The sequence below is a fragment of the Gastrolobium bilobum genome, unplaced genomic scaffold, assembly GCF_033153095.1.
Source record: "Gastrolobium bilobum isolate Gb01-03AN ecotype WA unplaced genomic scaffold, APGP_CSIRO_Gbil_v1 utg3870, whole genome shotgun sequence".
Lineage (NCBI taxonomy): Eukaryota > Viridiplantae > Streptophyta > Magnoliopsida > Fabales > Fabaceae > Gastrolobium > Gastrolobium bilobum.
In genome coordinates, this window is record NW_026895180.1 from 856,614 (window position 1) to 883,133 (window position 26,520).

Genomic DNA, 26,520 nt, shown 5'->3' on the forward strand with positions numbered 1-26,520 from the left:
AATTAGATTCTCGGAAAAATTTTAAAAATCTCATACCAAACATGGATAGATAAGATTACCCCTTAAAGAAAATAACTTGACCGAATTGATCTAATCTTTTAAAATTGTTATATGTAATTATAATAATCAGATGAACTTTATTAGATTTATATATAGATGAATTATTGGATGGGTAACAGATTCATGGATTATTTTGCCAACAAAATTTGTTTGTGTTTTTCGAAAATGCTTTTTAAAATTTAAATAAGAATAAGTTTTTTTGAAAAAAAAAATATACATAGGAACTTTAAATAAATAGTTTTAGTGTTTTTTTTTAAGCTTGAAAAGTAACTTATAAAAAAAACAATCACAAAAGCCTCTCTTTTTTTTTAACAAAAAATTACCTAACATCCGGCAAGTTAATTAGATACTTTTCAAAATAACTCATGAGGATGCACTCAAGTGATAAAACACTAAGCTTGTAGCAATGAATAACTGTTCGATCCGAGATGATTATGATTCTATGAATGTAGATTGTATAGTCGTAAATATGGGATCTGTATCCGGAAGAGACAGGGTATTACTATTAGATTACTGTACACAAAGAGAAAGTTTATGCTCAGTAACAACGAAAAGAGAGTAGGATTTAGTAATGTGTACCTAAGAGACAAGTTCAATACAAGCACTTGCAAGGAAAGTTAATCTTAGTATCATACCAATTAAAGAAAAAATGTGTTAAGACCTCGTAAGACAATACTAATTAATAACAGAGTCAGCATATATGGTTTTCTTTTATATATTTATACTTGGTTGCACAATTTCTGCGCAGAAAGAAGAATTTAGCACGCAGTTAAACAAGCTGGTGATTGAAGTAAAGGGTCTTTTTGTTCAAGAGGTGGACGTTTTGCAAAAATTAGAGTTTGTTGATTGGATCCAAAAGCTAGGCCTTGCCATCCACTTCCAGAAGGAAATCAATGAGTTCCTCGAAACTGTACTTGTCTATTTCAAAAACAGCAACAATCCTACTATTATAGGACAGAATTTGCAAGTAACAGCACTATGCTTCCGTCTTCTAAGGCAGCATGGACATAATGTTTTGCCTGGTAACTAACTCTCTCTCTGTCTCACTATATATTTCACGGGGGAATGATCCATTTACAAACTTTCTTTACAAATTTTTATGAATTACACTATCTTTTCCCGGGAGAAGATAGTGTAGTTTGTAAGAGTTTGTAAAGAAAAAAGTTTGTAAATATAACTTGTCGCATATTTCACATATTAAACTTAGAGAAATGATCCGTTTACAAATTACACTAAGTATGATGGGTTATAAATTCTTGATTGAAGTATGACCAGTCAGACATAACGTAATTTGTAAGAATTTGTAAACAAAAAGTTTGTAAATATAATATTCCGTTTAAAACTTGATCATTACAATATAGAGATCCTGCAAACTAACTTTTGGTTATTTCTGAAATTAAACTCAGGCATACTAGGTAACTTCTTAGATGAAAAGGGTATAATATTGAGGAAAAGCTCCTTTGCTGGTGATGTTAAAGACGTTATGGAGCTTCTTGAGGCCTCACACTTGAGCTTAGAAGGAGAAAATATATTGGATGAGGCCAAAACTTTTGCAATCAATTCTCTGAAGAATGCTTTCACTCTCACTTCCAGCAATAACATGCTTCTTGACAGAGTGGTCCATGCTTTGGAGCTTCCGTCCCATTGGAGAGTACCGTGGTTTGAAGTCAAATGGCATGTTATGCAATACGAAAAGGAGAAACACATGAACCCTGTTTTATTTGAATTGGCTAAATTAAACTTCAACGTCATTCAGTCCAATCTTCAAAACGAGGTCAAGGAATTATCCAGGTATTTTGAAAAATAAAAATAAATAATGTTAGAGAAATAAAATATAAAATATAAAATCATTAATGTGCTTTCAAATAACTGTTCAAGTTTTTGGGTTAAAATGATATTTTAAATAATATTAGAACTAGTGATCAAGTGGCCACGAGTTTGATTTCTACTATCCAATTTCATTAATAAATAATTATATATTATGGAGTTTTTTTTTATAGATAAGTGGACATATGAAATGTTCGTCCTTCAAATCCAATAAACTCTAATACGAGGGGACGTGTTAGAGAAATATAATATAAAACATAAAATCATTAATAATTTGTGTTCACCTGATTAACTGCACAAACTTTTAAATTGAAATGATTCTTTATTTTACAAATAAATTATAAGACTACTAATTTATCTTTTTAATTTGTTATCTAGGTGGTGGGAGAATCTTGGCATACAAAAAGAGTTGAGCTTTGCAAGAAATAGATTGGTCGAAAGCTTCATGTGTGCAGCCGGAGTTGCTTTCGAGCCTAAGTACAAATCCATGAGGAAATGGCTCACAAAAGTGATTATTTTCGTCCTAGTGATTGATGATGTTTATGATATTCATGCCTCATTTAAAGAATTGAAGCCGTTCACAATGGCATTTGATAGGTTTGTTTATTTCCAAATTGCAAGATGTAGATTGAATGCAAAGCTTCCAACAAGCTAAGCTCTCTTATATGTTTCTGGTTATTTATAAGAGTAATTTCATTACATATGTTCATACACATGCAGATGGGATGTCAAAGAACTTGAAGAACTTCCGGAGTACATGAGGATTCTCTTCCATGCACTTAAAGATGTGACAAATGAAACTGCTCATGAAATTGCTGGAGAAAACAATTTTAACATGGTGTTACATTACCTAAAGAAAGCGGTACCATTACTACTTATTATAACCATTTTTTTTTTCAAACTCAAATCAATGTAAAAGACATATATAGAAACGAATTAACCAATTGTTGATTTGATTGTAACAATTTCCCCCCTTAATGTTACAGTGGATAGATTTTTGCAAAGCATTATATATGGAAGCAGAGTGGTATAAAAAGGGATATATTCCATCTTTGCAAGAATATCTAAACAATGCTTGGATTTCATCTTCGGGACCAGTAATTCTACTCCATTCATATTTTGCCACAATCCATGAAGTAACGGATGAGATAGATGACTTTCTACACACATATGAAGATTTGGTCTACAATATATCTCTTGTAATTCGACTTTGCAATGATTTAGGGACCACAGTGGTAACTTTGTGCCTCGCATACTCATATATATATATATATATATTTTCTGTTAATTATTTCCATTCTTTTTGCTTAAATTATAAAATGTTAATATAGAATTAATCAATCACAAATGCAACAGGCTGAAAGAGAAAGGGGTGATGCTGCTTCATCAATCACATGCTACATGTATGAAATGGATGTTTCAGAGGAGATAGCAAGAAAGCATATCCAAGGCATCATAAACAATGCATGGAAAAAGATAAATAGGCACTGCTCCACTAATGTTGCTTCTTCGGTGGAACCATTTCTTACTCAGGCCAGAAATGCGGCTCGTGTGGCCCATACACTCTATCAAAATGGTGATGGGTTTGGTATGCAGGATCGAGATATCAAAAAGCTTATCCTATCACTTATTGTTGAGCCCTTTTAAAAGTTCAAGGGCATGCATGTGTGATTTATTAAAAGATAATGTAACTACAGTTTCAAAAAGTTGTATTTTGTTTAATTATTAAAAATAATGGAAGTATTAGGCAAAAAATAATTCTAAGCAACATTTAAATCTATAAATCTGTTTTATTTATTAATATAACCTCAGACAAAATACAATTTTCCTTTCGTGTATGTTTAGTTGCGATCTGAACACTTAGAATAAAATAATTCAAATTCAAATAATTAGAAATTAAATTTATTGTAAGAATTTTCTATATTCCGTCAACAAGAAAATATCACATCATTATAAACAAATATTTTCATATTAGCTTGCTTATAGTACAAATTGAATACAATAAATGATGATGAATTAGAATGTAATCCGTGAAAGCCTCCTTACATGATCAGTAGGAAAATAGGGCATGCATTAAAATAGTAATTAACGGCGAGAAACAAACTGTCAAAATTTGCTTATCATATAGGAAAATATTATTATTCGGCTCAACACGTCTTAATTATAGGCAATTGAGGTAAATTCAACCACTTGTTAATGAATTCCACCTGAACACTCTTAAAGTAGTAAAATGACGAGAATTAAAAAAAAGAAAAAATAAGCATACCAAAAAAAAAATAAGGGAAAAAGATTTGTGTTTTTAAAGAATTATAATATGAAACGTTGTGATTATTTTCTCTCTCCTTATTCACTTCAGCTCATGTGGAGAGAGAAAAATAGTAAATTTTCATATTATAATTATTATTATGTCTTATTGGTAAGACATAATATGAAATAGGGAAAAAATGTTTCTGCAGTTATTGCAGATAAATTATCTGTATTTATTTTCAAAACGACGTCGTTTTGGTATTGAAATCTTAAACAATTATAAATATAAAGACTATTATAACTCTGAAATAAATTAAAATTATAAAAATACCATGATTTTCGCCGAAAACGATGTCGTATTGGGTTTACGGTAGATAACTTATCTGCAGTAACTGCAAAAAAAGTGAACCCTATAACATAATATTAAACATTAAAATTTGTATTCTTTAAAACGACGCACAATTAATCCAAAAAATGAAATGAATGAACGAAAATTTTTATAAACATAATATGCAAAAAGAAATCAGTGAACTTTGAAGTTCGATCATACAATATGAACTTATTTTGAATATGCACTTGATATCTAATCCTCAATGACTCTGGAGGGTATGCGAGAAACCATATCCCAGTATTCCCGTGTCCCTTTCACACAGCAACGTTAACAATGGGCATGCTCTGATGGTAAGATGAGAAAGGGAGGTAACTAATTTGTGTAAAGGTAAGGCTGCAAGGTTATCACAATTTGCTCTAATGGAGATTGCGACAGTTTTGTTGATGAATTTCTTCAACCTTGGTCAAGAGGGATAATGGAAAGGAGATGAGAGAATCACAGCAAATTCTTAGAGGGGTGTTTGGCAGAGGAGAAATTTTTTTTTATCAACAAAATGTAATTACTAGCTGATCTGGATAAATATTACATTACAAAAAAATCATTTTTTAGCCACATTTAAAAATGTGGCTAAATTGCATAAAAAAACGTAGCTAAATAAGACAGCCACACTTTTTACGAATGTGGCTAATAGTGGCGTTACAATATTTTAACCACATTTAATGTTTTAATCGGCCACATTTAGTTTATTAATAATTAATTAAGTCTTATGAAATTTTCAAGTTCAATGGACTCTCGTATGAGGGAATAGTCTCACCCAACAACTTAAATTTTTGAATTGAATTGATTCTTTACACGATACTTTATTTTTTTCTTCTTTTATTGAGCACGTGATTATATCAAAATAATTATTTGTTTAGATTAATTTAAAAATAAAAAGAAGAAGAAAATAGGAATCACAAATTAATCACTTAGTGACTCATAAATCCCTTCATATTGATTAATTACAGTTTATAAAAAAAAACAAAAACTAACAGATATTTCTAGTAAGTAAATTGTTTCAACAATATAGTATTTGATTGATCGTTATCTAAGATAATTTTCCCTATAGCTTCAAGCTATCCCCACATACTAACACGAGACTTTTCAGTGTGCTTTTTTCTCACTCGCACACTTCCTGGAAAAACTTCCCAGGAGGTCACCCATCCCAGAATTGCTCCAAGTCAAGCACGCTTAACTATGGAGTTCTTCCGTTCCGGGCTACCGAAAAGAAGATGCATCTTGTTAGTATAGGTAGTACCAATTAATTCTTATAAGCTATGTCAAACTGTGCAGTCTCATACCTGCACAGTCTTTGGAATCCCTCTCTTTCGGGTGTCGATTTGATTCATTCATGCATGTAACCCCCCACTGAAAGCCTGTCAGGAGCCGCTCCTTGTCCATGCCTCTTTGCACCGGCGATTACTCCCCGCCCTCGTCCGCTCGGGATGTTACATGCCCACCAGCTTCCGCCTGGTTCGTCCTTGAACCACACCGTATTGGAAGAGAGGTCCTGCTCTGATACCACTTTTAATGCTCGGCCGCTTCAAGAATCAATGACTATCCCCACATACTAACACGAGACTTTTCAGTGTGCTTTTTCCTCACTCGCACACTTCCTGGAAAAACTTCCGAGAAGGTCACCCATCCCAGAATTGCTCCAAGTCAAGCACGCTTAACTATGGAGTTCTTCCGTTCCGGGCTACCGAAAAGAAGATGCATCTTGTTAGTATAGGTAGTACCAATTAATTCTTATAAGTTATGCCAAACTGTGCAGTGTCATACCTGCAGAGTCTTTGAAATTCCTCTCTTTCGAGTGTCGATTTGATTCATTCATGCATGTAACCCCCTTCGTCAGCGCTCGGGATGTTACATAAGCCTATTATTATTCGGCTCAACTCGTCTTAATTATAGACAATTGAGGTAAATTCAACTACTTGTTACTGAATTCCACCTGAACACTGTTAAAGTAGTAAAATGACGAGAATTAAAAAAGTAAAAAGAAACGAATGAACGAAAATTTTTATAAACATAATATGCATAAAGAAATCAGTGAACTTTTTTGAAGTTCATACAATATGAACTTATTTTGAATATGCACTTGACATCTAATCTTCAATAACTCTAGAGGGTATACGAGAAACCATATCCCAGTATTCCCCTGTGTACCTTCCACACAGCAACGTTAACAATGGGCATGCTCTGATGGTAAGATGAGAAAGGGAGGTAACTAATCTGTGTAAAGGTAGGGATGCAAGGTTATCACAAGCTTTAATCTTCAGAATTTTGAGAGAGGCAATGTACTGAATTCCAGTGTGCTCTAGTGAAGTGAGACTGGGAAGTCCACTGATATGAAGAGAAGTCAGTGATGTCATTGCCTCAAGACCCCATGCAGTCTCTTGCGAGAGATCACCACATTTGCTGATACAAAGTGATTCAAGTTTGGGAGCAGGCAACCCTCCTTCAGGGAACCAAGCCAGTTTGGAGCATTCCTTCAGTTTCAACTTTCGAAGATATGGGAGACTGTTTGGAGCAGATGAAATCAACTGGAGATTGCTACAGTCTTGTACATGAAGTTCTTCAAGCTTGGTGAAGAGTGATAATGGAAAGGAGATGAGAGAATCACAGCAACTTTTTAAGTGTAATCTCTCAAGGGAATGATAGTAGTGAGACTCCTGCATCAAACTCTTAGGATGGACTAGTTGTAAATTCCTGCACTCATAGATTTCAAGTGATCTTAGTGTACTTGGTAGGCCATCCCTAGGGATGGTGACTAGAGATGAGCAATTGTTTATGGCCATGATTTGAAGACATGTGTTTCCCTGCATCATTTGCTCAGATAATGATACCAATGCATCGCAACCAGTTAGCTCTAATTCTCTCAATCTTGGAACCCATGGCATTGAATCTGTGAGAGCTTGACATGCAGTGATCACTAATTTATCCAATGAAGGAAGTTGATGAGGTAACTTTCTGGTCAGTTTAGGACATCTCTGTATGTAAAGCTCTTGGAGTGAAGGGAACCCCCCACTTTGTTCAAGTTCAATGGTTGACCACTTTTTCCAGTTGGGCATGTCCTCAAACTTCATGATCTTCAATGATCTGAATGGCTCAACTGCATTCCCATAGAATTCAGGACCCACCTTCTGTAGGCTTGTCATCTTTGCTATATAGAGTTCTCTGAGGGAGGGCAATTGTCCAAGGGATGGCAATGACAAGCAACTTCCGCACTCTGAAAGATATAGAAACACCATACTAGAGAATGAAGAACTCCCCAACCAATTTGGCAACTTATTACCACCAAAATTCTGAATTTTGAGCCTTTTCACATTTTGATGTGGCTCTAGCATTTCGAGTACATTAGTTTCACTCTGTACATCATGAGTTGTAGTCGTCCACTTGAATTCTAGCTCTTGAAGATGTTTCTTTCTCCTCAACCTTGCATTCAAGGCTTCTCTTTCATCAACTACATTCTGCAGGTTCACAATCAAAAGTGTTCCATGAAGTTCAGAAAGCTCCCCCAACTCACTAACTTTTGATCCCCCGTCACTGCTAACAACAAAACTAGTCAAAACTTGGAGAGATTTTAGTCTACCAAATTTTGCTGGCATCTCAGTCACCCTGCTTCCACTAATATCAAGATGGCGCAAGTTGACAAGGTTGGACATGTTTGCTGGTAACATGGTGAGTCGACGACAACCTAACAACAAGAGTGTCTCCAAGTTATACAAAGTGCTTACAGAATCAGGTAGATGCTCAATTGCAGTGTAAGAAAGATCCAAGTACCGCAGATGCATTAAGTTTCCAACAGAATCATGCAACTTGGTAATTGGATAATGAGACAAAGAGAGCACACGCAGGCGTTTCAGTTTTGGTAATAGAATTGAAACCATACTAGTAATTGAAGAGGAGTAACCAAAGTCTGAGAATCTAAATGGTAGGAAGGTCCTAAGTTCAGCGAGGGCCTCAAATTTTTCAGGGTCATGATCATATATGCCTTGTAAATATGATAAATGACGAACACTCACAGTGATTTTGCTTGGATTATCATCATCTAGCTTGTAACAGAATTCACCTGCAACACACTGTGCTAGATCATTGATAAGGTCATGCATCATAAAACACGATATGTGGTGAGATGACTGATGAAAGAATGACCTAGATAGCAACTCTTGAAAGCATTCATCTCCTACATCTTCCATTCGCTTCCCAGTCTTTGGTTGTGGCAAGATACCTTCAGCCATCCATAAATGGATCAAGTTCCACTTTTTTATTCCATAGCCTTTAGGAAATATGGAACAATAAGTAAAGCATCGCTTTAAATGAGAAGGTAGATGAGTGTAGCTCAATCTTAAAGCAGGAAGAATGCTACTCTTATCACTTGGTAAATCCCATATCCTACTATTAGATATACTTTCCCATTCCTCAGCATCCTCTTTAGAACGTAGGAGACTCCCTAGTGTTTTTGCAGCTAGAGGGAGACCATTGCACTTCTTTACTATTTTCTTGCCAATTTGTGTCAAGACAGGATGTTCATCCGGGTTTCCTGATTTGAATGCATGACTTGAGAATAACTTCCATGTATCTTCATGAGACAGAAGCGAGAGGGAATGAGTTAAATCAACACGAATTGCCGTTGCAACACTTTGACTACGTGTGGTGACAACAATTCTACTTCCGCTGGTTCCTGATAGAAAGGGCCTTTGGAGGATGTCCCAGTCAAGAAAGTTCTCATTCTGAAATCCATCCAAAACAAGTAGAAACCTCTGTCTTGTAAATCTATCCTTGAGCTTGATTTGGAGTACATTCAAGTCTGAGATATTAGAATACCACAAAGTAAATGACTCAAAAACTTTTTTGGTTATTTCATACACGTTCAATGTCTCTGAAACGGAGGTCCATGATCTTGATTGAAAATGGTTCCTCACCCTCACATCATTGTACAAAAGCTGAGCAAGAGTAGTCTTACCTACCCCTCCCATCCCAACAATTGCAACCACAGGAACCCCTTCTTCATTTGAGTTGCCTGATAACAGAAAATCAATTATCTTCTCCCTATCACCACTTCTGCCATACACTCGATGTTCATCCACCAAAGAAGTTGTGGCTGAAGCTAAATGGAGTGATTTATCAACACCATTTTCCTTAAGACCAAGAAGATCTTTATGCTCTATTATAGATTTCAACCTCTCAACAATCCTATCAACTTTTGATTTAACTCGTTCAGCAAAGGGATTGAGAGAAGAAGCATAATCTCTTACCTGATCTAAGGTGGTGTGAAAACCAGAATCCATCTTGTCTTGCATGGCTTTAGTGGCAATCTCATCCAAGACATCATCAGCATCGTAGGCAGCATTTTTAAGCCTATCAACCCACTCTTTCACCAAGGGATCAATAAACTGTTTCTCCTCAGCGTCACTAATCACTGTAGTGACGGATAGCAAAAGCATCTTCAACTTCACAAGAAGTGCCTCATCAAGATGGTTGCCCCGGAAGAAGTCTATAAGCTCATGACCAGCTATCCTATCCAACAGAACTTGCAGGAAGGCAGAGACGAATGAACCTAGCATATCAACAACCATGATGCTGTGAATGTGATCATGTATATAACAACGTGAACAAGTGAAGGAAATGTAATGATTGATGTCTGGTGTTCTAGCTTTGTTGAGACATAAAGGAAAAGCATAAAGGCTTCAAGTGTTTAGACTTTAGAGTCGTTGACTTGGGATATTTCTTAGTCAGTTGCAATGAAGGAAACAGGTAAAGGTGGTCTGGACCCACGTGATTTGTTTAGGAGTTAATGTTTGAATTTTCAACGATAAAAGGCGTAGTGTCCTGAAATACTGATCGTCAAACTAAAATGTAATATTTTATTAAACGATAGTAACTCAGTTGGCGCATGAAAGCTGAGCAGGAGAGTGAGAGCATATATTTCATCTTCTCCAATATTATTTTCGAAAGGAGTTTAAATCATTAATCCTGAACCTGTCTCGAACAAGATTGTCTTTCATAGAGAATTCCTGTAATTTAGTAATATTGTTATTTAATTGTGTGATAAGTAGCAGGTAAGCTTTGCCAGCTGAGAGTAGCAAAAGATCTCACAATTGATGTTCGGTTGGTGGGCCTAAAATTTATATATTCTAGGCCGAAAACAATGGTTGGGATATATTAGTGCATCCATTCACATGTTACAATTTCCGCTTTGGAGGGGAGAGGGATCAGATTATCCGAACCTCCACGTTTGATTGAGGGGAACCCCACCATTAGGGATCAGTTCATGGGCATTTACTCCTTTTGTTGTTGTTTGACATCTCCCAAGTCACAACTATTCTCTAGTTATATTAAATTCGCACAAAACTAGCAAAAATAGTACTAAAGAAATGAAATACTAAAGGTAGACTCTCCAGATCATAACAGTTTTTCAACAACGTGCTTGTAACAGTTATATATCCTATGGTTAAGGAAGAACAAAATATTCCTTACGGCAATAGCTTCATTAGAATTGACAAAGATAAGCTTACAAATTTTCACTTGTTGAAAGAAATAAACTAAGGAAATCATCCCAGTTTTGCTTGAGTGGAAGCATAATACATCTGAGTTTTGGAGTCCCTAAATAAATACAAATTGCTTGGTCAGACGACCCAAAACCAAGCTATAATAGACCCAGAAGCCAGACCAAAAACTAAGAATAATACACTCACAATAGCTGCAGTCTCTGCATGCTGAAACTTTACAATTTTAGGAGCCAAAATCATCAATACACTGGTTAGGTAACCATTAGTAAGCCCTAACAGGCAAGTCAGTATTGTCACGGGAATCTCTGTCCGGAAGAATTTGGGACCGTGCAAGCACCCTAAGAAGAGAGGGAAAAACAACAATCTTGCTATGCAACTACCTACAGCAATTTTCGCATTCTCTAGGAGATACACTGCGGTCAGAGACTTACCAACAAGATCAAACACATTATAGCCAGTGATAAGTAGTATTGGATACCAATCCTTAAGAAGTTGAGAGTGCACATCCTCTGTAATGTAACCGGGAAATATTGCCAGAGTCACGACATAAATGAGCACAATGCCAAACCCATACCACTTGATTCTCCCCACAATATCCCATACAGTTGACCTCCAGACAGATCCAGTCATGGGACCATTGTCTTCATCCGCAGTGACAGCCTGAACCTTAAGTTCATTATAGTACTTCATAATAGGAAGCCTGTGCACTATATTGTACAAAACCATGCATATGAACACAATTACAATTGACACAGCAAAGTAGAGATTTGCACTCTTCCGCAGGCCAGAGGCATCTTGTGAGTAAACAGCTTTTGTGAATATCCTCAGGACAGAAACAAGTACCCCTGAAGTCAAAACATCCATAATGAAAAGATAAAAACATTTACCCTCCCAGAGTTCACTAGTCAAAACAGCTTTTGTGAATATCAATGATTCCTTACAAATTATTTTGCATATGAACCTAAAAAATCATTTTACTAATGTGCTTCAGATATGGGGACAACAAACTATAACCATTAAAAAAAAATAAAAATTTCATATGAAAATGAACTCTGCCTAGTAAAAGTACTAAACATCACACACCTAGGCAACCCTCTAACACAAAAAGAACCCAAAGATTCTCATACCATATCATATCCCACAAAAAGCAAACAATGCATCTATCAAACTATTGTACCTGCTACCCACAACAACATCATGCAAAGTCTCAATCTTTATGCAAAATTGCGAAACCCCAAAATGAAAAATAAATAAATAAATAAAAATTAAATGAACCAAAAATAGTAACAAACCAGAAGCAGCAGTGCCGGCGATGACAGCTTGCATGTACCTCTCCGGCAACTCACCGGCGGAGCCAACAATTGATCCCTGCACCAAAGCATCAGCCACACCGGCAAGCCCAACCGCCCCGGCGGTGACGTAGAACCCGTCATACAACCCGACCCGACCCTTAATGTAAAGGGCATCGAGGAGCGGAACAACGAGGAGGGACACGACAAACAAGGCCAAACCAATGTTGATCCGAACATAGGCATCGGATTTGTGGCTATAGAGGATGATGATGAAGAGGCCAACGAGACCGACGACCATGTAAACGACGGCGAAGATGCGGTCCACGCTGGCATCAGGGTAAAGGTAAGAGAAGTAATCAACGGCTGTGATGAAAGCATTCCAGGGAAGAAGGTAACCGAGGCCAAGGGTGAAGTAGATTATGTACGCCAATTGCCACTTATCTTCCGGTACCTCCTTCGTACCCGAAGAGAGAAGCAGTGATGATTCCGTGAAACCCATTACCATCCCTTCGGATTCGGGTTCGGGTTCGGGTCGTTGATAAACCGGAAGAGGATTTGCGGTGAATGATGATGTTGATAGGATTAAGATTCGAGGAGAAAGATGATGTTTTATTGGACCGAACCGGACACCACCGGTAGTTGTTTTGTTTATTTAAATTAAGTAATTATTTCATGTGTGTGTGTGAGTGTGTGATTAAAAATAATTAATTGTTTTACTATATATGTGTTTTCAAAGGGAATATATTTATATTTGTCTTTTTCTTTTATTATATCAGATTTTATGTTTCTACTAACTAGTCTTCAAGTAAAAGGCACTGTAGTTGAATTATTTGTATTCCAGTTCCAAGGGTCACATCTGTTTTGTTTGTGTGACTCCGCAACGCATTATGCCATATTTGTTTTAACTAATTTGTTTTTTTATATTTTATTACAGGAGAAGTGTTTGTCAATTTTAAATAATAAAAAGTTATGTCATTTTAGGAAAGAGACAGACACGGAATTTTTTTATTTAAATTTTAAATTAAAAAAAACTATTCATTTTCTCTCTCTGATGATTTTCATTTTTCTGTATCTATCTCTTTTCTAAAATGATATAATTTATGTCATTTAAAATGATAAACATCAAATCATTTTATTAATTAATTAATAAATATAATTAACCAATCATTTAATTTAAGGATTTAACGTTTCTAATATTATAAGAGATAAAATTACCTCTTATACGTAATCCATTTTTTCTTTTTCTCTTCCTTTTCTTCAGATAGGCTCATATGAATTCTATATATTTATATATATTTATGGAAGATAATTTCATCTATAAATATCAAACCTTTAATTTAAGGGTTTTATAAGAGTTATGTTGTAGTAAAAGTGATTATGTTATGTTATAGAAATTCGTTTTCCGTGCCGAATTTTTTTTTTTTTTTTTGTGCATGCCCCACAAAATATTGTGTATATAGAAAAAATTTTGTGATTATGTTAAATGATAGATGATAAACCCTTAATTTAATAGACAAAACTGTTAAGAAGAATTAAACGTTTTTTCTTTCATGAAAAACTAGATGTATAGTATGTGCAATTGTCAAAGGAAGAACTTTTATTTCATTACTTTTATCATGAATTCAAGTCAAAATTTGTATTTCAACTTTGAGTTTTTTTTTTTTATATACAACTTTGAGTTTCTTTGGATGACAACTAGATGCAAAAGGTTTGGGAATGCACACAGCGTTGGGTCCCGGACCCTTCATTTCGTGACAACTAATTTTTTTTTTTTTTTTACATAAAAGGGGCCTAGCTCAAGCAAAAGAAAAACAAAAACAAAAACACTAACGAACTACCAGAGGTCTATCCCTTTCAAGCGAGGACATATCAGCTACATACAATAAATGAATCCCAAGAGGAAGATGAGTACTAATGACACAATTAGAATCCTCCCTAAAATCTAAAATGTAGTTTGTCATCTAATCGGCATATGTATTATCCTCTCTATAGGTATGTCGAATCTTGATTCTCTAATATTTTTGTAAACATGTCCGTATACGTGTGATCAATTGACCCCCATCTGGGAATTGCCACACTATGTTGATGATTTCTTCTACACAATCGATTACTGTTAGGATTGTTGAATGCAATTTCAACATCCTTATCCAGATTTTGCATCATGCTTTCTCTAGCTGCTACTTTTTTTACAAGAGGAACATCTCTCTCCATAATTTTTTTACTTTTTTCAAACCAACATTAAGATTTTGTCAAAATAAAGTCAAATTTTATGAGAGTATTCATGATATTTAATATTTCACATCCAACTATCAATTTGTGATTTTGGAATCTTTAGAGTAATAGATATGTTTTTCTCCTTTTAAGTTTATAAGGGACTACTTCATTACTTTTCTCTTAATTTCCATCTTTTATTATTTGATCTTAATATTGATACATGAAGAGAGAACATTGTGAATGTGTGCTCATTATTATTATTTGGTGATAGTAGAAGAGTTGTGTAGGCTCCAATTAAAATATCATGGTTTTCCCCCCACTTTTAATGTCTTGTGCGCCAATTATATTGTTGTTGTTTTTCATATTATTTTAAATTATTTATTTAAATTTGCACTTGATCTATTCCCCCCCCCCCCAAAAAAAAAATTGATATCAAGAGTCTTTGTTAGTAGTTGTGGATGTTTGTAGTGTAAATTGACATAAAAGGTAGCTTGAATATCATATTTAAACTTAATGGATCAAATTGATTGATTGGGAAGCCGACGATAGAGAATTATTTATTCTGCAAAGACTTACATAAACTCATCGATGGTAATGTTAAGTGACTACCACACATGTCATATACAAAGTGTTAGAGGATTTTTCACCTTAATTAAAGGTAGACTACACAATGCTCAAGGTGCACATGGCTCTAGGTGTACACATGGCTCAAAACAACTTTGGTCAAAAGTCCTACACCTAGTTTGTCCCTAACTCAACTAGGCTTTGAAAAATTGTTTCAAAGTTCATTTATAAATAGAGTTTGAAGGGAAGCCTTGAATCAATCAAGCAAGAATTTGAGAGAGTTCCTCCCTAGAAGAGAGAAATAGAGTTCCACCACATAGGTTAGAGATAAATCCTCCAAGTGAGAGATAAAATTGTTATAAACCATCATTAGTGAGTGAATTATTTGTATGTAAACCTCTAGTCTTGCACTAGAAAGATAATATTTGTAATACTACTTTTATAATAGAAACTTTCTTGGACCAATCAGTAACGTGATCGTTACTCCTCACATTGAGCAGAATTTTCCATGTTAAAATTATTTTGTGTTCTTTGTGTGTTTTTCTTATACTTCTTTATTTTTCCATCTTGAGACAAATTTACTTCGCTTCTGCAAATAAGAGTTATTTCGAACCAAGCTCCTTAACCTAACACAAAGTGGATTAAATTGAATAGAAAAATAATTGATACTATTAGACAATAGCCAGACATGATTTACACTCACCGAACACTACCAATCCTCGGAGCAAAATTTGAAAGTGGAAAAGCCCTCGAAAGGTTAAAAGCTATTTTTATTGAAGATGTTTCACCACCGAATGCCAATGAGTAGAGGTGGCAATATGGGTTGAGTACGGTGGGTCAACCCGCCAAAACGGGGCGGGTTGGGTTGAGGTTTTCAACCCTCCAACCCACCTCAACCCGCCGCCCCTAGAAGTGGGTCAAAACGGGTTCAACCCGCCGCGGGGCGGGTTGACCTGCCGGGTTATAAATTTTTTTTTTTTTTACAATTAGGTAGTATTTCATTAGTCTTTAAATTTTTGTGATATCCAAATTTTTTTTTATCTTAGTACTTCCTAGAAAAAATAAAAAATAACAATTTTATTTATGACAAATGTTATCTATATATAAATTGGGTTTTATGTTTATTATGTTACATAACATAACTTCACTTTTCTACACACACATTAAAGAGGTGGGGTCCACATGTTTTTTTTTCTCTTTCATCATTCCACTTTCTCTCTCTCCTTTATTGTGTGTGTTGAAAACTAAACTTATGTTATGTAACATAACATTAATAAAACCCATATAAATTCCTAAAGAATGTTTGACAAATATTAGTATACATTTAAGATTGAGATCAAAAAAATATAAAGAAATGTGAAATAAAATAAAATAATATTAGAAAAATTCATAAAATATAATTTTTTTTAAGTTTTAATTTTTTTTCTAATTGGCGGGTTGACCTGCCAACCCACCATAAAACTGGATGAGTTCATTTTTTCAACCCATATTTTTTGGCAGGTCAACCTATCCCGCCCCGTTTTTGGCGTGTTGGTGGCAGGTCGGGACGGGTCAACCCAAATTGCCACCCCTACCAACGAGGGAATATCTAGCTCACCTGAACTTGGGGACCTAGCTACTTGTTCTATATGCCACCGAGTCAACAAGACAATCATCCACATGCTTAGAGACTGCCCTCCAGCACTGGAAAGCACGGACACGTTCGAACACAGGTCCGACTCGCGGTCAACATTTGGGGACACGCGGTCAATTTTTGGACACGTTCCGACACGTTTTTCCGACACGCAGTCAACTTTTTTCAACATGCGGTCAACGCTCGGACACGCTTTTTTTTTAAATCTTAATTTTATTTTGTTAACTAAATATAAAAGAAATAATTTATAAATTAATTTTTTTTCTATTATGAAATTTGACATGAAAAATTAACCAAGTACGAAAAATTATTTATATTTATATTTATGTTATGAAATTTAAATATTTGATTGGTTATATGACTTATTATGGATTCTTATATGTATTAAATATAAATTATATTATATATATTAAAAATTTTATTTAATATCAAAATGTGTCCCAACGTGTCGAAATATGAAATTTTTTAGAATTAACGTGTCGGCGTGTTGTGTCGTGTGCCGTGTCCGTGTCCGTGCATCATAGCTCCAGCATATAGGATTTGGTCTCTTCTACTTTTGGATATCAATTTGTCAGCATTTTTCACGTATGATCTCACCGAATGATCTCACAGATTTCGTTGTGGAGCAACAATCAAATTCATGAGAATGTAAAAACATACAATGTAACTTAACTACTCCATGCAGGAAATCAAATTGAGTGCACAAAATATCCATTCCACTTATGCAAATGCTCATTACATTGGAGGTTAGTTGGAACGAAGGCTAGAGGGATATCAAAGTGCTGGTTCAAGTAATATATACTTAATTCCGCTTAGGTAAAATCTTAGATTGAAGTTTTTGTGAAATAAAAAATTCTCTTTAAAAGAGTTAATTCCACTATAATGTGAATGTTTCTGCCTCGAACATAATTACTTCCCGTAAAAAAACACCTATGGTTTATCAAAAAAAAAGAAAAAGAGGAACAAAGGCTAGAGGAAGGTTGTTCTAAGAAGTGATTCAAGTTAATGTAATTAATATGCTCACCAAGGTTGGTTCCTGCAATTAGAATACAGGCATGGATATGTAGGAACTGACATGTATTATTCATTCACACGTACATTGAAGCAAATTCTTGTGTAGACTGATTTGGCAAACTTTTTTAGTGAAAGATACTAAGAATGAAGATTTTTTATTTTTTATTTTGGATACAAAGAATGAAGAATTTTGTTTGTTGTATGAGCCTCCTTTAGGAATTAAATTTATGTTTTTTTGATGACTTTATTTCCTTGTGTAAAACTCGCCGTGTTCTTTTGAATTGATTTCTTGGTGGGGCTTTTACTTACCCCCTACATTTTATTTTATTTTATTTTGTTTTATTTTAATAAAAAAATTTCTAACACCCTTTGAGTAGTAGAAGTAAGTACTATTTTTTGTTTACCAAAAAGAAAGTACTATTTTTTTTATAAAAAAATATATCTTCTAAGGTGTTTAGTATTTGAAATATGATAAATATATTCTTCCCGATTTCAAAAAAAAAATAAAATAAAATAAAATCAAAATATAGGTTTTCAAAATTGATTTTGTTCAAATTTCGTCTATAGAACCGAAAAAAACTTGCAGCATTGACCAGTTTCGTGGATTCGTATCCTTCAGCATCACAGGCCATTGTCTTGACAGTTTGAAGTTAAAATATATAAAAAAACATCAGAAAGCAACAACTACGAGCCTGTAATCTGGGTACGCAAACAGAAGAGAAACCCTTTACGTTAAGTTATCTTTTTGAATAACGTATTGATAAAGATACTTATTGACAATAAGAGTTGGATTTCATGCTTAACAAGGACCACACTTTTTAAAAGGACAAAAGTTAAAATATTAAAAAAAATATTTTGTGTTTGTTATTTTTAAGTACGTAGAATTATATCTTTTTCTTTATATATATATATATATATATATCTTTTAAGTGAGAGAAAGAAATACAAAATGAAAATAATAGGAAGAGAAAATAGATATTTTTAATTTAAATTTTAAATAAAAAATTACTAATTTAATTAAAAGGACAAATATTTTTTCCTTAAAAGCCTTCTAATTGTAATTGATATCTATGATGCATCACACTTCAAAAAATTTGACGTGTAATGCCTGACACTATTCGACACTTCAACACGCATTGCAGAGACTCAAAAAAGAGGTTCGAAAGTTGTGTTGCGTTGTTAGTTCTAACTATTAGATTCGTTGGATTAAGATTACTATTTTATTGAATTTAATATAAATATTTGGGATATCTTATGTTTCTTTGCAAAATTGATAAGTATTATAAGTTTAGTTTCATTTTTTTGTTAAATTATTGAATATTAAATATAATATACTCTATATAAATTTAAAATATTATTTAATATCAAAGTGTGTCTTAATATGTCAAAATTTAATATTTTTTAGAATTAACGAGTCAGAATATGATATCGTGTTATAACCCGTGTCCTATATCGTGTTATGACCCGTGTCCTATATCGATGTCGCTGTAATATAAATTGTCATAGTGTCTTAAAAGTTAACCTTTCACTAAAGGGGGCAAAATGAACAGTATATCCCACCCTGCCGAGCTCATTTTTCCCGGCCTTACCTCTCACCAAACATATTTGTAGGATACTCTCGTAAAAACATTATTTATTTTTCTCTTTTCTTGACAACTCTCCAAACGCAAGTATGTATTACACTCAACTGAACAGAATATATAACATATTTTTGGTTAACCATGCATGATTTACAAAGTTGAATTACAGCGCGATGACAGACCAAGTGAGGAGAAAATTTGACTTTGATTTCTACCAAATTAGATATAGACAAAGAGTTTTAGCTTTACTAGTCTCCCCACATGAAATCAATCTAATAGCCCGTTCAAATAGTTAAAACTTAAAGAAATGTGGTAATCAACTCACCCCAAATAAATAATTAGGGTCAATATATCAAAAATAAAAATTAATTACACAATCAGCTATATATATAGAGAAATGATCTATTTACAATTTTTTTTTTACAAATTACATTAAATATGATCGATCATACACTTTTGATTGAAGTATGACCAGTCAAACATAGTGTAATTTGTAAACAAAAAGTTTGTAAATATAACATTTTCCATATATATATATGAGGTAGGATCCTTTGACACCGGTGTCAAATTTCAATTTTGACACCTCATCTGAGAGCCGTTAGATCAAAAAATATCAATGGTGTCACATGCTTGCAAATCAGAGTCGTTGATCTTTTTTGATCTAACGGCTCTCAGATGAGGTGTCAAAATTGAAATTTGACACCGGTGTCAAAGGATCCTACCTCTATATATATATATATATATATATATAGAGGAAGGTTATACTTACAACCTATTTTTGTTTACAACCTCTTACAACCATATCTTAACACCATAGATTTCCACCAATCAACGGTTATTATTTTTTCAAATTAAACTCATTAATTAATTATTAATTCACAATAAATGATAACCGTTGATTGGCGGAAATCAACGGTTAAGATATGGTTCTAAGAGGTTGTAAACGAAAATAAGTTGTAAGTATAACATTCTTCATATATATATATATATATATATATATATATATATGTGGAAAAAAAGTTTCTGATATTACTTTAGACAACTTTGTCTAATGTTCATTAAAATGACGTCGTTTTGGGGTTGAAAAATTAAAAAATTAGAATGATAAAGAATATTATAACCCTGAAATAAATTAAAATTACAAAAACACCATGATTTTCGTTCCAAAACGACATCGTTTCAATGAACATTAGATAAAGTTATCTAAAGTAACTTTAGAAAAAACAAACCATATATATATATATATATATATATATATATATATATGGGTTTGATATTTTTCATTTTAAATGACATAAGTTATGTCATTTTAGGAGAGAGAGATAGACACAAGAAATGAAAATAATGGGAGAGAAAATGAGTGATTCTTTTTTTAATTTAAATTTTTAATAAAAAAATAATTTCTTATGTCTATCTCTCTCTTAAAATGGAGAGAATTTATTATGGTTCGGGAACACCATTTTTTAGGTGGTCCCTTAGTATAAATGGAGGGAAAAATTGGAAAAAGAAAAAATAATAGGGGTAAAAAGGGAAAGAAAAAATTAATATTGTGAGAGGGAGCACCAAATCATTGGGTGGTCCTGGAGCATAAAAAATATTTTCCTTAAAATGACATAACTTTATATCATTTAAAATAACAAACATTTTTTCGTATATATATATATATATATATATATATGAGTTTATCATTTCTCAAGCTGTTTGAGACAATATTATCTCCGGCTACTAAATCATAACCGTACAAAGATGGATCAATAGTGATAAAGGAAGAGAGAGAGAAAGGGAATCATAACCATTCAAATGTGAATCAATTAATATAAGAAAATAAATAAATAAAACGACGTAGTTTTGGGGAGGCCAGAGATAACATTGTCTCAAACAACTTGAGAAATATTTTTTCATATATATATATATATATATATTATTCCAACAAATTATTAAATAGCTGCAAAATTGATGTCGGAACAACAATTATACTGACAAAAATGAAATATATAAAGCAGGTGTTTATTTGTATTTCTTAAAGAAAATTTTTTAGTTAAGAAACATTTAAAAAAATTGTAACAATTATATAACTTTCGGAATAAAATAAAAAATCTAAAAAAATTGTTAACACTTTTCTCAAAATAAAAGAGTATCTTTTAAAATATATATATATATATATATATATATATATCATAAAAATATTTTTTTAAAAAAACTTATTGAAATGCATAGAAAAATATTTGGTTTGAAACACATGTTTGGCAACACTCTGCCTTGTTTGGAACTAACATTGCGTCGGGCTTTTAAATAAAACACAAAAGAGTGTGTACGAGAGAGGTTATACTTTTTTTTTGTAGCACGTCTTATAATTATGGGAAAAACTACTCTTATGTTGCATAAGAGTAGTTTTATCTCCTACACACTTATTGAAAATCGTGACATTCATTTTTCTTTTTTTTCTTTTTTCTTTAAATGGCGGGCCCCGCCACTATGTGTCAACATGAGAGAAAATCTCTCCTTCAACATAAGATTAAATGAACCCTATAATTATTGGATCAAATTAAACCAAAAATTGTAAAATAATATCAAGTGAGAGATATTAATTTAATTTTAATTCAAGGTTAACAATATATTTATCACATCTTATAATTGTTTGATCAAAATCAAATAAAAGTTTATAAAATAATATTGAATGGGAGACATTAATTTAATTTTAAATCAAGGATAATAATATTAGTTGTAAGACATGATAAGTAAAAAAATAAAATAAAAAATAACATCCCATATTTTATATTAAAAATGTTGACATGTGTTAATAATGTTACAAAGTGGGGTAGCTCTGCATCCTTCGTGGTTGCGGTCGTGTGTATGTTTCCATTTCTGTTCTACACGTGTTTTGTCTGTTCTGTTCTGTTCCGTTCGTCTTTCACATTTTCGTGTAATTTTTACCCATTTTCCCTTCTTCTCGAGATGACGCTGAAATACTCAGAAAAAAATAAAATAAAAGAAGACGATTTTTCTTGGCTTATAAAGGAAGAAGAGCCTTCCGTGCAACAAGGAGCATGTCTGTTTCTCAGTAGATTCTCATGCCACTTCCTTCATTTTGTTAAAGGTAAGGAAGGTTCTAAGAAATTAGTATACAAAATTTCTGGTAGTGACTATTTTTTATTAAACTTGAAGACATGGTCTTTTTCATTGGAATTAAATATGCATGAAAAAAGAGAGAGCTATAAATGATGTGTTTCGAATTTAGAACTGCTTTTCTGTTTAGTTCTGTTTCCCTGCCACAAAATATGTTAAATTTCTGAAAGAACCTGTAAAACCAATTGAAATCATTACTTGTTTTGTTTGGGAGAAGAAACAATTCAATTTCGACTTTTAAACTATCAAATTCACTTTTTTTCTTTTCTCCTTTTTCTTTTTTCGATTATCACAAAGAAAGTATAGTTGAATTTGTACTGAATCATTTGGTGGGGCTAGCTAATGCAGAATTCAGTTTTTGGGTATGGAAATTCTCTCATATGGTTCTGCACCTTGCTGTCAAGTAGTGGACTCTAAGTGGAAATTGGTTGACAAAAGCTTGAATTGGCGTCAATCAAAGTTTCCTATTGTTGGAAACCATGGGGTTTATTGTACCAGTACCATTTCTAGATTTGGGTCTGTGAGATGTTGTGATGTTGGAAATCATGCTCTTGAAGGCTCCAAGAGAATCAATTCTAAGGTCCATAGTGGAAGTTCTGATGGTTATGTGATTGGTGGTGAAGAGGATGTAACAGATATTTCAGGGATAGAGGAGCCTGCAACTAATGTTCTCATTCCAGGTCTGCCAGATGAGTCAAATGGTGAATCTGGTGCACATATAAGTAGTTGCTTTTGGGAATGGAAGCCTAAACTTAACGTACACTATGTGAGGGCTGGGTGTGAAAATGCAGATTCTCCGCATGTTCTCTTTCTTCCTGGTTTTGGTGTTGGCTCTTTCCATTATGAGAAGCAACTGAAAGATTTGGGCCGTGACACTAGAGTATGGGCACTGGATTTTCTAGGCCAAGGAATGTCCTTGCCTTTTGAAGATCCAGCTCCTCACTATAAGGAAGGGTTTATATCGAATGGAAATACTTCTTTGTGGGGTTTTGGAGATGAGACGGAACCGTGGGCAACAAAGCTTGCATACTCTATTGATTTATGGCAAGATCAAGTTCGATACTTCATAGAAGAGGTAAGTGAAATGCTATTTGATAGCAGCCAGCTAGTTTTTTCATGTCAGTTTACTTTGCTTTTTTTGTCTCCATTTGTTGATTTCTCTTCAGTTTTAGAGTTCTTTTACCACTTTAGAAAAAGATATATGATTCATATTTTAATCTGACATACCATGTTTTGTTGTTCCTTAGCATGCTTTTGTGTAGTTTTTTACTCAGGAGTTACCTTGTTTGTGGGCTATTGACTCCTTGATTAAAGTGATGACACAAATTGGTTTTCTGCAGGTCATCAGGGAACCAGTCTATGTTGTGGGCAACTCTCTAGGAGGATATGTTGCATTGTATTTTGCGGCACGTAACCCTCATTTAGTGAAAGGTGTCACATTGCTTAATGCAACACCTTTTTGGGGATTTCTTCCTAATCCTGTAAAGAATCCAGGCCTAGCAAAAATATTTCCATGGGCAGGAACATTTCCCCTACCTTCTAATGTAAGGAGGCTTACAGAGTTGGTGTAAGTATTACTTTAATATTCATTGCTTCATGTATGTGTTTTTGGCAGACATGTTTCAATATTCTAGTTATGAACTGCTATGCCACGTTTCATTTATGTAACCCAGATATCCTTTTCATATTTGAGTAATATTACTATAAGAAACTCTGCATAATTGGCCAAGTGTTCTATTTGGGAAGACAAAACTTCAGAACTTTTTTTACAACAAGAATTGCGATGTTGGAAATTTATGAAAATGCGTTGTTAATGCATTTTTTGAGAAAGTGACTTTTGCAGCTTCTATCAATATTAGACTGCATTCAGGTTAAATAATGTTTTTTTTTCCTCTTTAGGTGGGAGAAAATTAGTGATCCTACAAGTATTGCTGAGATACTTAATCAGGTTTATGCAGATCGTTCAACAAATGTAGATAGTGTGTTTTCAAACATAATTGAAACCACAAGGCATCCTGCAGCTGCAGCATCATTTGCTTCGATTATGTTTGCTCCTCAGGCAGAATTATCTTTCAGTGAATCGTTATCTAGGTAGAAATCACTACATTTCTATCTAGTATTAGATTTGTGTGAATACCATCTATATTTATGGTTCCAAGTTAAGGATTTTCAGAGTTTTTGCATTTTAGATGCCGGACAAACAATGTGCCAATCTGCCTCATGTACGGAAAAGAAGATCCCTGGGTGAAGCCAGTTTGGGGACTCCAGGTCAAAAGACAGGTTCCTGAAGCTCCATATTATCAGATTAGCCCTGCTGGTCACTGCCCTCATCATGAAGTCCCTGAGGTATGCAATTTCTCACTAATTAGCTTGAAAGTGTTCTTTTTTATTTCTCACTAATTAGCTTGAAAGTGTTCTTTTTTGTTGCCTCTTCTTTACGAGAGCATTTTTAGTGCTTCGGGAGCACCTAGTAATGGGTACTAGTGCCCTTCAAATTGAGATACTTGTATTTAATAAATAAGTCACTAGTGAATGTATCCTTTTTTCTCTCTCCTCAGTCATGTCACTGCTGGTGTCTTGTATTAGATGAATGTACCGAGTGGTGGGTTGGACAAGAGCACTTCAAATATTTTCCTTTTTTACATTCTGCAAAATTAGCCTCTAGTACTGAAGCTCTATAGTTTCAATTTTGAAAGTTTGATAGGGGAATGTGCTTTTCAATTTCCATTTTATTGGGAACTGATTTATCTTAGATAGTAGGCAAGAGTAAGAAAGTTCTTTATATACACTTATCGTATGATTGTAAACACATGTCAAAAGAACTTGTTATTAAATTGATTGTATATATATATATAGATTCCTCAGTCTTTGGTTCCATATGATTTTCGTGAAAATAATTAATAAAAGTAATAATATCATTGTTGGCAGGTCATAAATTTCTTACTACGTGGGTGGATCAGAAACCTAGAGTCTAAGGGTTCTATCTCATTGCCACTGCTTGATGACCTAGACAGTATGAAACACACTAATGCCAGGGAGTTAGAATTTATGAGAGAAGGTTCAAGAAAATCAGTGATGGTAAAAATTTTAGACTCCAGATTCACACTTTGGGACAGGATAAGGTCTTACATCAACCCTCGCTCCAAGTTCAGGAATTTGGCACCCAAATCTCAATGAACTATGACGTCCTCAGAAAAAAAAAAAAAAATATGTATGTTGTCCTCTATGATTTAGTTTGTATTAAGCAAACCGTACACAGTGATTGTATGTATAGCAACCATTACACACTTGTATAGCATGTCAAATTATCTTTCCTTGAGCACATAAAAAATCTTTAAAAACTTGAAAGCAATGTTTTAAGAGTCTAACATCAAGTTTATTGGGTCCGATATCATATTAAAAATCTTTGAGCCTGTAAAATAGTTTACATATGTGGTTGTATAACCATTAGACAATAAAGTAAATATGCACACAAATATAAATAGTAAGAGCGCTCTTATCTGGAAGGGTTTGTTCTTTAAGATTGACGCTTAAAACACTCGATTATTTAACATGGCTTTCTTTAAATTGGAGATGGTGTAAAATCTAAATAAAAAAATCATCTTATTATAACTTGTTAGCGTCACAACACAAAAACTTTGAGGATATAGCACATATAAGAGAAAAGGGTTTAATATTTGCTCTCTCTTTTTCTTTATAATAGAACCCATTTATTTTTATGAGTGTAACAGAAAAAAAAAATTAAAGTTACAGTAAAATCAGAAATATTTTTTCTTAAGAAAAAATGGGAGATTATATTTAGGATCTCTTTTTTTTTTTGCAATTTTTTACAACCGTTTTCATGAGAGAATTCACTTCCAAGGATATAAGACATAAAAGGAAATATTAAAAAAGGATGAAATGAGCAATGTTTTTTAGAAGTACAAAAAGTTATCCATAATAATTCAAAGAAAAAAAAAACCTTTTTCACTAGAAGCATTTAACTGTTAGGTTAAAATTTATATTTACTTACCGTAGAGTATATATTTGATATTATTGGAGTACCTATTCTATTACTAAAAATATATATATAAAGGAGAGT

General features: G+C 33.5%; 4 protein-coding genes across 4 annotated transcripts; 2 read left to right on the forward strand and 2 right to left on the reverse strand.

Moving 5' to 3' along the window:
* The first annotated feature begins 441 nt into the window (after positions 1-441).
* On the forward strand, positions 442-3,658 carry LOC133297533 (alpha-farnesene synthase-like). Its single transcript, XM_061496704.1, has 6 exons — positions 442-1,082; positions 1,467-1,851; positions 2,266-2,484; positions 2,608-2,749; positions 2,874-3,122; positions 3,244-3,658. Exons 1-6 carry the CDS (start codon positions 761-763, stop codon positions 3,532-3,534), a joined length of 1,608 nt encoding a protein of 535 aa, XP_061352688.1. The 5' UTR covers positions 442-760; the 3' UTR covers positions 3,535-3,658.
* Positions 3,659-6,609: 2,951 nt separating this feature from the next.
* Positions 6,610-10,083, reverse strand: LOC133297773 (putative disease resistance RPP13-like protein 1). Its single transcript, XM_061496970.1, has 2 exons — positions 6,952-10,083; positions 6,610-6,879 (listed from the first exon to the last, which is right to left on the reverse strand). The coding sequence occupies exons 1-2, from the start codon at positions 10,081-10,083 to the stop codon at positions 6,610-6,612; spliced, it is 3,402 nt and encodes a 1,133-aa protein (XP_061352954.1).
* A 905-nt stretch (positions 10,084-10,988) lies between these two features.
* Positions 10,989-12,809, reverse strand: LOC133298235 (equilibrative nucleotide transporter 1). Its single transcript, XM_061497493.1, has 2 exons — positions 12,309-12,809; positions 10,989-11,861 (listed from the first exon to the last, which is right to left on the reverse strand). The coding sequence occupies exons 1-2, from the start codon at positions 12,805-12,807 to the stop codon at positions 11,134-11,136; spliced, it is 1,227 nt and encodes a 408-aa protein (XP_061353477.1). The 5' UTR covers positions 12,808-12,809; the 3' UTR covers positions 10,989-11,133.
* A 9,382-nt stretch (positions 12,810-22,191) lies between these two features.
* Positions 22,192-25,786, forward strand: LOC133297886 (pheophytinase, chloroplastic-like). Its single transcript, XM_061497118.1, has 6 exons — positions 22,192-22,410; positions 22,788-23,514; positions 23,780-24,006; positions 24,339-24,530; positions 24,629-24,785; positions 25,368-25,786. The coding sequence occupies exons 2-6, from the start codon at positions 22,804-22,806 to the stop codon at positions 25,614-25,616; spliced, it is 1,536 nt and encodes a 511-aa protein (XP_061353102.1). The 5' UTR covers positions 22,192-22,410; positions 22,788-22,803; the 3' UTR covers positions 25,617-25,786.
* The last annotated feature ends 734 nt before the right edge of the window (positions 25,787-26,520 follow it).